The 15905-nt window shown below is 39.3% G+C and overlaps 1 protein-coding gene across 8 annotated transcripts in view; it reads right to left on the reverse strand.

The window, feature by feature from the left end:
- Positions 1-863: 863 nt before the first annotated feature.
- Positions 864-15905, reverse strand: part of tcf12 (transcription factor 12) — a 134381-nt gene continuing 119339 nt past the window's right edge. For 3 of the 8 annotated variants that reach the window (XM_067437408.1, XM_067437403.1, XM_067437407.1), the window contains 9 exons: positions 15613-15754; positions 11420-11493; positions 10634-10705; positions 10030-10221; positions 6524-6638; positions 6179-6344; positions 5694-5926; positions 5015-5165; positions 864-3490 (listed from right to left, as the gene is read on the reverse strand). In XM_067437408.1, coding sequence (XP_067293509.1) covers positions 5023-5165; positions 5694-5926; positions 6179-6344; positions 6524-6638; positions 10030-10221; positions 10634-10705; positions 11420-11493; positions 15613-15754 — 1137 coding nt within the window. In that variant the 3' untranslated portion in view covers positions 864-3490; positions 5015-5022. The remainder of the gene's footprint in view (positions 3491-5014; positions 5166-5693; positions 5927-6178; positions 6345-6523; positions 6639-10029; positions 10222-10633; positions 10706-11419; positions 11494-15612; positions 15755-15905) is intronic. The other 5 variants (XM_067437404.1, XM_067437409.1, XM_067437406.1 and 2 more) reach the window with 3 other exon arrangements.

Consider the following 15905-nt stretch of genomic DNA (forward strand, 5'->3'; position numbering starts at 1 on the left):
GATCATTTCACTTAATTCTTCACCTTAATTCATTATTATATTCCAGTTAACTTTTCTCCGCCACCTGTTTTTGTCTGACCCAATGAAGATTTCACTGTCCAATGGTCATGCCTTAACTGTAATTTCTAATATTGCATTAGTATTGTATCCTTCTCATGGACATTTAATGAGTTAAATCTCTCTTCTGGCTCATTTTATCTGTAAAGAAAATGTACCTAATAATTATCCTAAATATAAGCTGTTTTTCATTTCTAGTCTCTAAAAATTCTGTATCACTTATAAATGATTAAATACAAAATTAATAGAGTAATGTGGTTTGGAATTGGTAAAATGTGCCTGAAAAACAATGTGATCAGAAAATCAATGTGCCTAATAATTCTGCACGTACTGTATACACAGTCAAACCAGGGATTTACTAGGGATTGCAGGAATCTATAGTTAATTTATATTGACTCCCAGTACAATTTATAAACATTTGGGACCAAAATTATTTGGGAGACTTTGACCTGACCATGTTTGAGTGTTTTTTTTTAATTTGCTAATGCAACCTTTCACACCACAGGCTGAACAAAATAAAGCATTGCTTGGTAATTGGTTGACCTAAATTGTTATTATCTAACTATATACTTAAATTTAACAGCGGACTGATTGTAATCCATTACATACCTTTCTATCAAAGTTATCTGACAATATCAGGATTCATTTGTTCTGAAACTTATTGTTATTTCATATTTTATTACCATTTTCTACATTATAGTGAATAAACAGATAATGTGAAAAAATATTGAAGGTGAAAGTTGCAGATAAAAAACAAATGCTGAGATGAATGCTGAAAAAGGGAAATAAAGGCACATACAATAGAGTTAAAAAAGATGGCACATTTATTGCTACATAAATGTTATATACATATTGTGTTTTCTGTTACAGAGACAGAAAAAAAGAAAAGAATTCAACTTCTTACTGCTGGTTTTCTGATGTGCATTGACAATACCTTGAATTTTGACATGGGTACAAATCGTTCATCAACCAACAATGCAGACTGGAGACAGAGATGGAGAGCACATCCTCTGGAACATCGAGCTCGTACAATACCCCATACGTACTAGACTGCGAGCTACAATCCTACTTATGTTCTTAAGATGCTATCGATAATCTTTTGTATAATAATGGACAGGTTATGGTAAATAACCGTACATTTTTTTTTACTATCTAATATAGTAAAATAAAGTAAGAAACTTTTTACTCAAAACTTTTGATTTCAAAAATCTAGAAAGAGTAATATTTAGAATTCAAGAAATGTTCTTACAATATTATTGTATAAAAGACTAACTATAGTGAAAAATAAGCCAAATGTTTTTTTTATCCTTTTCATAGATTTTTTTGTTATGAGGGAAAGCATCAGGGCATACAGCAAAATCTAACATATCCAACAGAGGAAAAACAGAACACAGAAAAAAAGGAAAAGGAAAGAAACAGGGAAACCAAAACAACAGACAAAGAGATGACTCAAAACCTCGATTCATTTTCAGCCGGCAAAAATACAAGCTCTTGAATACTGAAATGTATAACAAGGCCACAAAGACTAATGGATTCACGATCATTTCGTTAAGGAAGGAAACTCTCCACAAAGCAAAGAAAGAGGGAAAAAAACAAAGAAGGAAAATAATGCTGATATTCTGAAACGTATATCTTTCCTTAAGTTTTTGTTCTTTTGACTTCGTAATGGAGAGAGTGATTCATACATGAGAATGTGGCAGTCTTGTTTCAATGGAAGACAACAGACAGGCTAGAAAAAGAGATCCAAAGCAAGAAAAGGAAACATTTTTGGTCTTAACGAAAAAACGCATACATTAAAAAAAACGGAAGTGGTGACTGCTGCTCTCTTTAGATTTAAAAACAAGACAAATAACGGCAGAGAAAATCCTGATCCAAACTGGCTTTGTTCGTCATTTCCGCTGTTTGCTGTGTCATTTGAATTCATAGAGCTTCTCTTTTTTTCCGAACAGACATTGCGCTCACATTCTGCTGATCAAGTATCAAGTACTTCAATGCATGAGGGGAAAGACAAAGCCATTCTAAGTAACTTAGAACCTCCTTCTATTTTCACACGACAGAAATACGCTTGACTATGAAGCCTAGAGAGATGCTTTGTATACAATTACAAATAAACATATAACATGTGGTTACTTTGAGTACTTCTTTTTTTAAATTGTTAATGGTTTAAGAAAAACAAAAGAACATAAAACAAAACTTCAATTCAGGCCAGGTGAATTAATGGTCTTCGTTGTAAATCCAACTCTTTTCCAACAGTGCCATGTCTCACGGGATAACAGAGATTCCTCAGTACAGATGCCCTCGGCATTACCACGGCTGTTCGAGCAAATCATGTAATGTCTGAATACAAATCAACTGTATCGGAAATACGCATTTCTCTTTACCCATAACACCATATGGCGAAGGAATCAAAAGGACCAGACCGCGTCCCTTTTCCCATTTAAGACACTAAGAAATATGCAGGGAATGCTGGGGTTTTGTAACGTTCTGCTTTCCGTATCTGTACTCCTCACTAGTGAGTATAAACATGTCAGCTTGTGTTTGACCTTTGACCTTTCAGTAAAGCCAGAGTTTGCCGTTCCACCATCGTCTCCACGACACAGGGAATCCGGCCCATCTCGCCTCAACTCATAACTTTTCCGTCTGTGACAAGGACTCCGAGCTACACTATCGACATACATCGTAAAGAATTAGGTAGTTTTGGTTTCTCATGCTGTCGTTCGCGGAATGAATGTACGATAAATATAAATAATATATTATTTCTTTTTTCCTTTTTTAGACACAGGGATCCTTGAGTCTTTGAATGTTCAAACACCACCAGATTCATTCACAAAGGGCACGGAATTTGATCTGAATATATTAATCTCATGAGCGGAGAGGCCCTTCCACAGACCGACAGGAGAGAGGCTCACGACTCTGATGTGAAGGACAAACTGCAGATCTACTGAAACGCCACCAGATTCTCATAGCAATGTCAGAACTTTCCCTTTAAACATAGACTTACAGCTCAGTAACATAATAAATAGGAAAAAAAAAAAAGGAAAAAAAAAAGAAAAGAAAAAAAATTCTGTTACAATGCATTCGTCAATTCAGTTTAGGCACAAGGCAACTTCCACGTACAGGGTGGAGGGGGTGGCGACAGTCTCTGATTGTACAGCTGCGGCACACGGCTTGCAGACAGCGATATGTGCTGAGGGGCTTTTATGCTTGATACTTTTTTTCTCTGGTGGGCAGAAAGTTGCTTATCGATATGGGATGTCTTCACAGGGAGCTGGGCACTTGCCAGTTTTCTTCTATCTCAGGATTGCTTAACGGTGGAATTTTGCTTCGAGTGGTCTGTCTTTTCAAATTTGTGTCACAAACTGTGAGTCCTGTCCGCCCGTGGAAAGCAAGGTCACCGGCTCTGTCTAACACACGCCATTGGGATCCATTTGATCTGAAAAGTGAAGAAAAGATAAGGACATTGCTTATGACCTACTGTACTGACACTCAAATCGCATTCTCATGTGTATCGTATAAAAATTTGTTTTCCAAAAACATATAGTTCATTCCAAACCAAGTCTTTTGTTCATCTTTGAAACACAAATTAAGATATTTTTTATTAAATATCTTATTAAATATTTTATTTTTATTTTGTTTTATTATATTCTTGACAGATTTCTGGCCCTCTATTAAAAGTGTGTCAAAAAAGTAACATAATCCATACACTGTAAAAAATTATTTAGAAAAAAAGTTACCTGGTTGCCTTAAAATTTTGAGTTCATTGAAATTAAAATTTTGAGTTAATACAATGACAATTTTTTGAGATTCGACAACCTTTATTAAAATATTATTAAAAGATTTTGTAAGCATATTGGGTAATTGTGTGTGTTTTATTTCTGATGACGCAGTAAAACATGCCAAATAGTGCTATTTTCATGATTTATCAATTTTTTATGTGGTTCAGATACAAAAATATTTTGAGTTTCTATGTATTAAACAAATTTCCTTCATTGTATCAACTCAAATTTTTAATTTCAATAAACTCAAAATTTTAAGGCAACCAGGATACTTACTTTTTTAAGTTAAACCAACAAAAAACAACCAATTTTTTTTTTACAGTGTATGAATCAGCCAGTTTAATCCAAGTCTTCTGAAGAGATGTGATCGCTTTATATAATGAACAGGTTTGATTTATGCTTCATATTGATCAACACTCCTGCATATACTTCAAGTGCCTGTTTACTATATTGGATATTTTATATGAATGTGTGTTGATCAGGGATTACTTTTACAATTAATTTTTTTACATTTTTGAACTGTCAAAGTTTTGGTTGAATGCACTTTCAACGGAGGGACAATGGAGGGAATCTCTCCGGTTTCATTCAAATATCTTTGTGTTTCGAAGATGAACATAAGTCTTTTAGGTTTGGAACAATGAATGCGTTTACATGCACGTTCTTAAGCGGATTATGCCTAATAAGCCGACAATGAACATGGTCATGTAAACGCGGTACACACTTTCTTTTATCAGAGTATGGTCATAAGCGGCGTAAGCATAAACCGGCCGTTCCCAATCAGATATGGACATTAATATTTTTGATGTCACTACAAGGAAATAACCCGGTTTATTAATAAATTCATGTAACCGCGGTTTACTTGCGTTGTCCGTTTACTGGTTTGCATGTAAACGAGGAAAACTGGTTATTTCAATAAGCTGATATTTGTGAGTTATCAGCTTACTGGTGTGCATGTGAACATGCTCAGTGATTGGGTTGATTTGGGTTAACTATCCCTTTAAGACATCGGGTGCCTTCCCAATTTGAATACTATTCCAAAATGAAGGCAGGCAAGGATGCAGCTCACTAGGTTTTGGAACAGAGCTGGTGTCTAAGCAATAGCAAAGACAAATCTTGCTTGTTGTGTCGTGTTTTAACCACCTGCCCGTTTTACATCTCTGTTTGGAGCTGATTGTGCTTACCTGGCTGTTCACAGATGGCCCATGGGGTTGGATGTGTCTGTGAGGCCCGGGTGCACAGGCGGGTGGGCTTGCTGGGGGTCACCTGACACCCCCGACACCTTCTCCTCCTCCCTCCTCTTAAGGCAGGCTGCTTTGGGGTTTAGGTTCCTCTCTGCACACAGGACAATTTACATTATCTCACCATTTTTGTTGAGTTTGTAAAGTAATAATATGTAGATTGAATTGCCTTTAAGGCAGCTATTCTGCTGAACTCATTAACATAATTTTGCACTGTTGCAAAGGGCCCCAAGTAAAATATTACTGATAAAATCTTTGTATGACACTGGTGATTACAGTGAGGATCATTTTCCTTGATAATATTTAAATAATCATGTCCTTTGTGTTTTAAAATCAGAACTAAATTCCAAATTGGGATGAGGATGCTGAATGTGGTGGATATTTACCAACAATGCACTGTATGAAAAAAAAAACTAGCAAATGTCTTCAATCATTTGTCAATGTATATGTATATATCAGTACCAAAATATGGGACAATATTTTAAGGGGTGGGGGTGTCTTATTTTCTCACACAGTTAACATTTTTAGATTCATTTCCTAGATTAATCGTGATTAAACATTTTAATTGACCGACAAGCCTAATATAAACATGATAATTGCATTATGCAGGACAGCGTCTGACCTCTGACTTGCTGTTCCAGGCTGAGAATGACAGCGACGGCCTGATGAAGAATGAGGAGTTTGGTCTGGGGCTTCTCGCTCTTCAAGTGAAGCTGGCACATGCGGCCCAGCTCTTTGAACGCCTCGTTGATGTCCCGGACCCGCAGCCTCTCACGGGCGTTGTTGGCCATCCTCCTCTCACGCTCGCGCTCCGCCTTCTGCTCGGGGTTCAGGTCCTCGTCTTCATTGACACTGCTGCAGAACAATTCACAGCTGTCAGACAAGACGGAGGGAACAATGTGGCCTCAACACCTGAACACTGCATCTATATGTGCTTGATGTGACATTTCATTTCAAACCTTCAAGCATAAAACTTCAGCCATGAAAAGTACATCAAAGTGGTGTTCTACAGCCTACTAATGTTTAATCACACCGGTTCTGTAAGGTCAATACTGAAGTGCTGAAGGACACTTTTAGAGGCAGTGCTTTGATGAGCGGTTTCCTTGCCTTGGTCGAGTGCTTCCCCGATTCTGCTTCATATCCCTTTTATCACTCTCGTCGTCTGATTTGAGGTCATCTGAGGACTGGTTATCGTTCATGTCATCCTTTTCTTGATTTTCGACCTTCAGGTCCAGAGGAGAAGCAATCTGACTGGCCAGAGCACTAGCGATTCCTGTTACACACACAAAGAAAGTACACAGATTGGTTAAATACTTGTTTTATGACTTGTATATAAATCATAACTGAAGAAGCATAAACGTTGACACTGGCAAAATATGACCAATACATGTTAACAAGTGCCAAATGGAAAAAAACAAAACAATAGCTGAAAATAAAGCAGCGCTTCCCAACCTCTGAACGTTTCTGCCTGGTGGTTGAGCTCCGAGCTGGAGATGGGACCAGCGCTGGCCTGCAGGCCGCCGTGGTTGTTGTTCAGGCTGACGGTCTCTTCGCGGTGAACAGAGCCCTGTCAGAACAGATAGCCATAAATACATGAGGCAGAGAACAGAGCAAAACATCAAGAGTCCCTCTGATCATGAAGCCATCTGATCAGTGCAGAGAAAACAAAAGTGATTTACATTAAATCTGGGAAAAGACAGATCTTGGACTTCAAAGCTGAGAGAGTCTCTGTGTTCCTACTGTAGAGTGTGACCTCCCCTCTGAAGAGCTGAGTGGTGTTCACACTACAAAGAACGACCTTCACAGCCCCAAATTTGTGCTCAGAGAGACACGCTGCACTTCAGTGCTGAGTTCTGACTCTGTTCCACCAAAAAACACTCTCATGTTGTTTTCAATTTGGAAGCGTGTCTATATACTTTGAGAGACAGGTTGATTGTAACATAACATCGGACTGGATGCTGCACCGTTTCAGACAAGATTTTAGGGGTAGTGGTAGAATGAAAGTGGAAAACATCAGGTTATCAACATGAAGCATATACAGTATGTGTATATTGTATACTGTATTGTTTTGAGTACTACTACTAATAATATTTATTGAGTACTAATAAATAAGTGTTTTCCATTTTTCTATACATTAAAATATAATTTATCATTTTGATGGCAAAGCTGATTAAGATCCTGTACTGCCTAGGTGACATCAGTTATTTTATTTTCATGAAATTTCATGAAATTATTATTTTTAATATTTTTAGCTGGAACATGCATACACAGAGCAAAGCAAGGAATACATACTAAGAAAGTCTATGAATTTTGATTTAAAATGCCAAGATTGGTTTTGTGCTATTTTTTTAAATGGATACTCAGACACCAATCAACCGCATTTATATGTAGAAAATCTTTCCATCAAAACAAAGTGTCCTATTCACATGTGGATATGGCAAACAAACAATCTGCCCTTTCATGCTGAACATCAAATGACAGTTGGATCAGCATTCATCACTGGTGGCTTCCAAACGCATCTGGATTTGATCAACGTCTTGCCATGCGATTAGCGACGCAGTGGAGTAGAAACCGCCACAGCCCCCCTCTGAATCTCTTCCTTCCACCCCTGTCACAGTAGGTGGGAGCACATGTTCGCCCACAATTTAGTTTCCTTTCTGAGGATCCACAGGATTTGGGAGTCATGGAGAAGGAAGAGAAAGGAGCAGAAATGGGTGGGGGTGGGGGGATTCCCCCCTTTTCCTTCAGGAATGTGCTCCTAAGTCACTGTTGGCCTCTGTTAACCTCTATGCCGCCCAGGCCTGAACCCCTTCCCCCACACTCTAATCTCAGCGCCACTCTCAACAGGTGTCCAAACAACTCTTTGTCTGTGGCAGAGAAGAGGGGCGGAGAAGGAGGGGTGCCAACCAAAGAAGGCGGCCATTTTCCTGTCTGGGCTTGATTACCATACAGCTGAGGAGCTCAGACACACACGACTAAAGCGTCAGATTTCCTGAGTTGTTAAGAAGGGGGGGTGGCAGAAAGAGAAAAGAGTACGCCAAAATAAAAGCATGCTGGCTGTGCTGAATCAGGACCTTGTCTGGATGTGTGTTTGGGTCGAGCCTGGAGCACAGAGCTCCGTTTGTGTGTGTATGAACACATAGTCCACTGACAGCAGTGTGACAGCTCCCGCGCAGACGAGGGGCTCTGTCACTCCGCTGCAATCTCCTCTGTGCCTGAATAAAACGCACCTCTGTTCATCATGACTGAAAACATAAGCTGTGGGGAGCCAAAAATGTGTGAACATCACTTTTGTCACTGTTGCATAGGAGAGCTATCGATTGTTGTCATCATTTACTCACCCTCATGTTATTCCAAACCTGTATGACTTTCTTCTGTTTAATATAAAATAAGACATTTAGAAGAAGGCTGGAAACTTCCATTGTATTGAAAAAAATTCTCAAAATATCAGAACATCATAGAGGCCTGGACCATGACAGTGAGTAAATAATAACAAAAACTTAATTTTGGGGAAATATTTGGGTGTCTAAATTGAGTGGGAAACTGCTGCATGACATAATACAATAACAGGCAATCAGAAGGTATCAGATTTAATATACAGCTAAGTGGAACAGAATTTGATTTGGACCAATGAGATTTCACAGTGGGTGGGGCTAGTCAACACAAATAGGAACCAAGTGATTGACAAAACAAGCTGTTTTGCACCTTTTTATTAATTACCACTGTGTGATATTGCTTTGTCAATGCAAAACTGTTGCAAGACATGAAACAATTACAGTAAATCAGAAGATGTCTGATGTTTAATGTACAGTTGGAGCTGGATTTTTGACCAATGAGATTTCACAGCAGAAATCAAATCATCAACTGCGTCATGTCCTAATGCTTGTTACAATCCGTTTGTTAGAACAAACACTTTAAACATGAATTTACATGAAAAAAGTTGCTTTTATTGTTTTATGTCACACTAGGTTAGGTCTTGAAGTTTATGTTCTTATTTAAATGTTTTAATATACACATCGGGCTTGTGTGAAGACTATGAAAAAAAAGCGTATTTATGCAAAATAATTTTTCTAATTGTACATGCTGAATAAGTCAAACTTTGTTTGACTTGAGCTGTCAATAAACAGTTCAATAAAAGCTTCACTAACATGTGATAGAGTATTCTATACGTGTATTGCTTGTTTGAAACATTAAATGAGAACAGCATATTTTTCATCAAGAAATGTCAGATCTTCACAGTCAAACTGGCCAAGGCTAAACTTTCCACTGTAGTGGTTGCTCACGAAAACATTTTTGAGTGTTGCTTTAATCTTTGGACGAAAGTAAGAGGTCAGTGTCAGTTCATTTGAAAACTGAAAGAAAATCCAAATGTTCTGAATGAAGAAAAAAGGCCATGATTATTTCCTATTATTGGGAAACCATTGGGAAATGCCTCCCTCGCTTGTTCCATCCATTACAGCTGTGTGAAAATATTTCTGTAGAAAGCCGTGGGATGGTGGGGGAGATACAGAGCGCTTTAGTTTCAGCGGGTCTCACATCACGCAGGTCCCCATAGCCTCAGCAAGCTACGGTGCGGAAATGTCTTCCAGACCGGCACTGATCTACTAGATTCTACTGTGACTGCTTTTCCCATTCAGCCTGAGGAACGCAGCTCAAGGAGGGAGAATGATCTTCGGCCCAGCCATTACGCTTATGGAAAGTATGTGGGTTTAAGTTAAACTGCTCTCAGTGGAAAATAGTTCAGTTTCAGCACATGGCCAGGCCTTCATTTTAAACAGGTGGCTTAACTCTTGTTTATTAGCCTATTTGGAGAGGCACAATGAAAAAACACATGCATTTCTCTCCCTCTTGCCTGTAATAACTGCAAGAGACTTTGACCTCAAAATAAATTAGACATTCAGGAGGCTCTGAAACACATAAGCTAAAGTTTCCTTTGTGACAGTGAAGTTTTTTTTTACCATTTGTGCTGTTCGGTTGGTGACCAATCCAGAAGCGGGGAAACTGCTGCCAATGGCTGAAATTGGCCCATTGTGCGCCTGTCCCAACAGGCTGTGGAGGTCGCTAGACAGGGCGGCAGTGGAGCCCACGGCGTGATTCCTCAGGACGTGGATAGCATCGTCCAGCCTGTCCAGCCGGTCCTCCATCCGAGACTGGATTGAGCAATAAAGAAAGGGAGAGAAAGAAAAACAACATAAGGTTACAGGAAAACAAACATCAACACATACTATGATGACATAGATTTACAAAACGGCAAACATCGTAAAGCAAAGGAACATTTGAAACAAAGGAAAAAGGAAAAGAAGAAAGAAAAGAAGAAAAAAGTGAAGGCTAAGACAGTTCAGACAACATCTGTTGGAATAAACAAAAATATCAATGACAGTTTTCCACTAACTAACCGCAATATGGTGATTTCATGTATTAATATCATCAAAAGTTCAACAAAAGATGAAATGGCAAAACAACAAAAGCACATAACAGAAAAAGCATGGCCGAATCAAAAGAAAGCTGATGACTGAAAGGTAGAGAAAGAGAGGACATGAGTTGTCTGAAGAGCGGGAATACCTCGCATACATCCTTTAAGAAGGACATGGCATCCTGCAGATGCTCATGAAGCTGCTGGTGCACACGATTTTTCTACAGTAAGACAGGAAGAGGAGAGACACGCACAATGAGAGCTGAGACAGAAAGACTGGCAGAGAGAAGCAAGCAGAGTTTACGAGATCCGCAAAGAAAGAGGGTAGGGCATCGAAGTGCAGCTCCATGTGCCGAGATCTTGGTACTTGTTCATGTAACTAATTATGATGAACCATGGTTCACTCCGGCGATCACAGCTCATTTCCTGTTTCCTGGAGGGCCTCTGCTCATGGACAGTCCATAAAAATGCACTTGCAGCTGGCATAAAAAGCATTAGAGTAAATATTTATCTACACACTCCATTGTGTGAATGTATGACATGGGAAGGAAAGTGTGTGTTTCTGTAAACTGATCTCCTGTTGTGGCTCAGTTCCTCAGTCAGCCCTGGAATCCCGCGGCAGTGGTTGAACGCAGCAGCTGCCAGCACCCCACCCCCATCACACACCCTAACCAATCCCTAACCACCCCACCTTCACACACCCTGGCCGATCTCCATCCACCCCGGACAAGAGAGGACAGATGGCAGGAGACACGCCCCAAGGGATGGGTATTGTTCAGTCCAAGCGGCCCCCTCCCCGTCCCGCTTCTGACATTTGTCAGCCAGGAATGTCCATGTAAAGCTACCCCCTGCCCTCCAGGAGCAAGTCATCTACTGACACAGTGTCCATTAAAAAGTGCTCAGTGACAGGAGGACGAGGAGGAGGGCATTCTTACCAGTGAGTGGAGGGAGTTCTCGTAGTTCGGAGAGGAAGGTGCTTGTCCAGCTGCACGGGGCCACGGAGTTGTACCTGTGGATGGAAGCAGAGGAGCTTTTTAGTTACATGACACATAACAACAAGCAGGCTTTATTACAACAGGTGAAAAATGATTGTCTGAAATGAACAACAATGGTTTTTCCATGCAATGCACATCATCTTTACTGGCTGCATGCAAAAAGTCTCATGTTTCGATTCTTTTAATTAATTCATCAAAAGAAGTTCATTAATTAATTCGAGTTATCGGTTGATGAGCACCTTTTCTGTAACACATGTAATTTCAATCATTTAAAAAATATACATATAATATAAAATTATTTTGTTAAGTATGTAGAGCACATATCTGAGGACGACCTAGATCACATGGTACAATGTACTGATGTACATTCACAATAGACTAAAACTCATTTCCTATCCTGGCTGATTTCCTCTAGGTCTCCAGACACATCATTTCCTATGACTGGGTCATATCCTGCAATGTGAGAAGGGTTTTAGGCTGACCCTTACACGCATACATACACAAACCAGTGCTGAGGGACATCTCCTACTTCCTCTTATTAATGAAGTCATGACTAAAAAAACTTGGGAGAACAATGCAGGACCCCGATAAAGGCGATGACTTGGACCCTGAGTGTCTTCCCTTGACTAATACTTGCATGAGCTCAACAGGGGAGCTTGATATTCTAGACGTAACAGGATGAGACCATGACACTCTCTTAGATCTCAACTCGCACAAACAAACTACCGGACGGTGAGCAGTGATGTGACCAATCTCATGTCAGACAGTGTCAGGGAAAAGAAAAAGCACTGTTTTGCCACATTACTCAAGTAGCAGCAAAAGATTTTCTTTGGCTTGGCCACGTTCTCGGCCCCAGATTCAATGTCTCAAATGTTTTTTTTTCTTCTTCAAAAGTCACTCCATTGTTGGAAGAATTCAGTGAATGTGTTTTTGTTCTGTGGCAGTTTCTGCGAGGCTGGAAAGGACTATAATGAGGATGTAAATGACTCTGGTCTGGTCTCGGTCTAAACGTGCTGATTCTGACTGGCCATAAATCAACACTGTTTCAAAAGAATGCACATCTGTTAATCACAAATCAAAACTCTAGTAGTAGGGGTCGCTTTCACTCCCTTCACTCCCAAATCTGCTTCACTCCAACTGGCAAACAATGCACTGCAAAAAGTCTTGCTACGGTGTACAATAGAACAGGTCAAGTACCCTTAATGTAGCATGACCCAAAGGAAGTCTTTTGGTTTATTTACATTGATCAGTTCAGGAGGGAGATCAGAAGTCTCTCAATCTGACTCCGCCAGGCACAGACCCCACCATTGAACCTAGCCTTTTTGTTGACATCAGATATTTCCTATTTTGCCGGTTGTTATACTGTAACTGTTGTGATGGACCTGGTGCGCTCATACGTCTGCCAGCGTATCAGAAATCTTTTTTAAGAAACGGTCAGTGAATGCAAAGATAATTTCACCTATGGTGTGACAGGAATTTGTTTAGGTGAAGAATTTCCAACCATTCATCTTCCCTAAAGCCGGTCTAATTTGAAGGAATTTGCTTCTTAAAACCACAAAGCCCTCAGAAGCAGACTTTCATTAAGGGCCTATTAAAAATTACTTTGTGGCTACATTAAGAGAATGCAGCGTTTAATAAGGCTTCCTCACCGGTGGCCAGCTTGACAAATGAGCGTGGGCCTGTGTGGCACTCCACACGCGGTGCTGGGGTCTAATTGGCTGGTATGGGCAGCAGAGACCCGTCTATGAGTGGGTCTAATGGCTGAGTTTAAGTTTAATCCGGGAGAAACAGATGGATGTGCTTCAGCTTAATCATAACATCATGAAACAATGTGCACCAACGTCAAAGAACAGTCTAATCAAAAAACTTCAATATATAAAAGGCCCAAGATATCAAAGGGGACTTTGACTGCCTGTTTGTTAGTGTAAATCAACTTAATGATGTGATAAAAATGCAGGCAGAGAGAATAACAATAAGTGTGCCAAATGCGACTACTACCAAATACTACCAAAATACCAATATTTTGGCCAGACCATTTAATCTGTCAATATTGGGGGCCAGTTGCATAACCTTCGCCACTATGATAAGACCGTGTCTTAAGAAGTTTGACCAACTAGCATTTAGCTAATTAGTCTCACTTATCCAACACAAATTAGACCGATCTACCTTTTTATGTATCTGACCTAAAAGTATAATAAGATATGAATAACTTTTAAGACTAGTCTAAGCCATTTATGCAACAGGCCACTGGTGAATGTGTTCTAACATATGTTATATGTACTTTTGAACTTTCTATTTCTATTCATCAAGAAAACATCTATCGGTTTTACACAAAAAAAGTATTAAGCATCAAAACTCTGTTCTCCATATTAGAATGATTTCTGAAGGATCATGTGACACTGAAGACTGCAGTAAAGATGTTAAAAATCCAGCTTTGTCATCACATTATATTTTAAATTGTAATAATATTTCAAAGTATTACAGTTTTTAGTGTATGTTGGATCAAAAAATCCTAATTGCAGCATTGGTGAACAAAAGAGACTTCTTTCAAAAGCATTAAAAATCCTACCAACCCCAAACTTGTAGTAGTGTAGTGTACACAAGTCTAAACATTTTTTTAAAAACATAAAGCACAATATTTTCCTCTTATGAATGCACTAAATGTATATCACAATTCTTAAAAAAAATAATATAGAATAAGACAAGGTGTGCTGGGATAACAGGAAGTGACATTGTAAGGTAAATGGAGAGGAAGGCTGTCTCTGAGCTGAGTCATCCTCTCCCTCCCTTTTTCTCAGTCAGTCATGCTAATAAATGAGGATCTTTGCAGGCCGATCTGTCATGGGCAACAGCTGTGTGAGGAACAGGGCAACAGCTGAAGCTGAGGAGTGGGACAGACCCCGACACAGCTGTCACCACTATATCAGTGAACACACACACACACAACTGCCCACTCATTGAAACAACGTGCGGAGAAACTGCCATTTGTAGCAACTAGTATATCTGTCTGTCACTACAAGATTAAAACTTTTTCTTTTTTTTTCATGTAAAATGACTGTGCATCAGTCTTATAAGAAGCAGATACAATCTTCACAGTGGTTGGTTATCTATCCACCCCTAACCAGGCCATAACTCCCCCGACATCATCTTCAATCTCAGCGGCTGAGGGACAGTGTGTTTATACTCATTTACTTATAAAACGGAGCTCACTGTGTACGTAGCTACAAAATCTCAGATCAATGTTTTTTTATGGATGTCCATTAAATAAATGAGGCCATTCTAGCCTTTAAAATGACAAACCAAACAACATGTTAAGAACATGAATTCTGTTGAGGGTCTGTCTAAATGTGAATTGAGTTTCAGCCTGTACAGTGGCCCCAAAAAGAATATGACTTATTGATGGATTTATTACATAAACCAACAATTAGCGGACAGAATACATGAATGAGTGCTGCATGCACAGCTCATAATTATACTTTAGACTGAACGTATTGCTGTGTAGACTGTAGGTCAGTGATAAGATTATGTCCAATAATAATGAAAATAAAACACAAAAATATAAATAAAAGGATACTTTTATAATGTACACTACCATTCAAATGTTTGGGGTCAGTAAGATTTGTACATATTTTTGAAAGAAGTCTTTTTTGGTTCGTTTGTTCGATCTAATGTCCAGTAAAAACGCTATTTTAAAATATTATTACAATTTAAAATAACTATTTTCTATTATAGAATGCATTTGATAGAAAAAATATAAATAAAACAAATAAGCATTTACTTTTGAAAAAGCTAGCACAAACAAAACATTTTTGGTTTCAAATGGTAAAACAAATATTGTTTAACCTTTTTTTAGGACAATTACTGACCAAATAGTGGAATATATCAATTGCTGTGTTTATTCTAAAAGGACACATTTGTGATACATTTACACTGAAAATGTATTTTGGACTAATTCAATTACAAGGAATCACAAAAGTGATTTCAAGCACCAATTTTCTTACAGATATTTTGTTATACGATCCACACATTAATACATTTTGACCAAATGAGGGCCACCACATGACTGACCAGTGAAGGTGTGGTATATGAAGAGAATGTGTGTGAGGGGTCAGAGAGGCAGACTGGTGCTCTACCTGCCCTTCCTGTGGGGCCGCTGGCTGTCACCACTGTACCTGCTGTGGCAGCGCCCGCCTGAGCCGTCAGAGGAGAGGGAGAGCCCACTGGAGTGGAGGGGTTTGAGGGGAAGCTACTGCTGGTGTGGTCAGGAGAATAAATCTGCAAGCGAGAGCGAGAGAAAGAGAGAGAGATCAGTTTGTGAGGTAGCTCAACTCAACCTTTTAAACCTGCAACCTGTCGTTTCCCTCTCCGGCTTTATGGCTGCGGTTAGCATCCCTCAGTCTGTGCTCAGCCAAAATTGGCTCATCAA

The sequence above is a fragment of the Pseudorasbora parva genome, chromosome 1 (genome assembly GCF_024679245.1).
Source record: "Pseudorasbora parva isolate DD20220531a chromosome 1, ASM2467924v1, whole genome shotgun sequence".
NCBI lineage: Eukaryota > Metazoa > Chordata > Actinopteri > Cypriniformes > Gobionidae > Pseudorasbora > Pseudorasbora parva.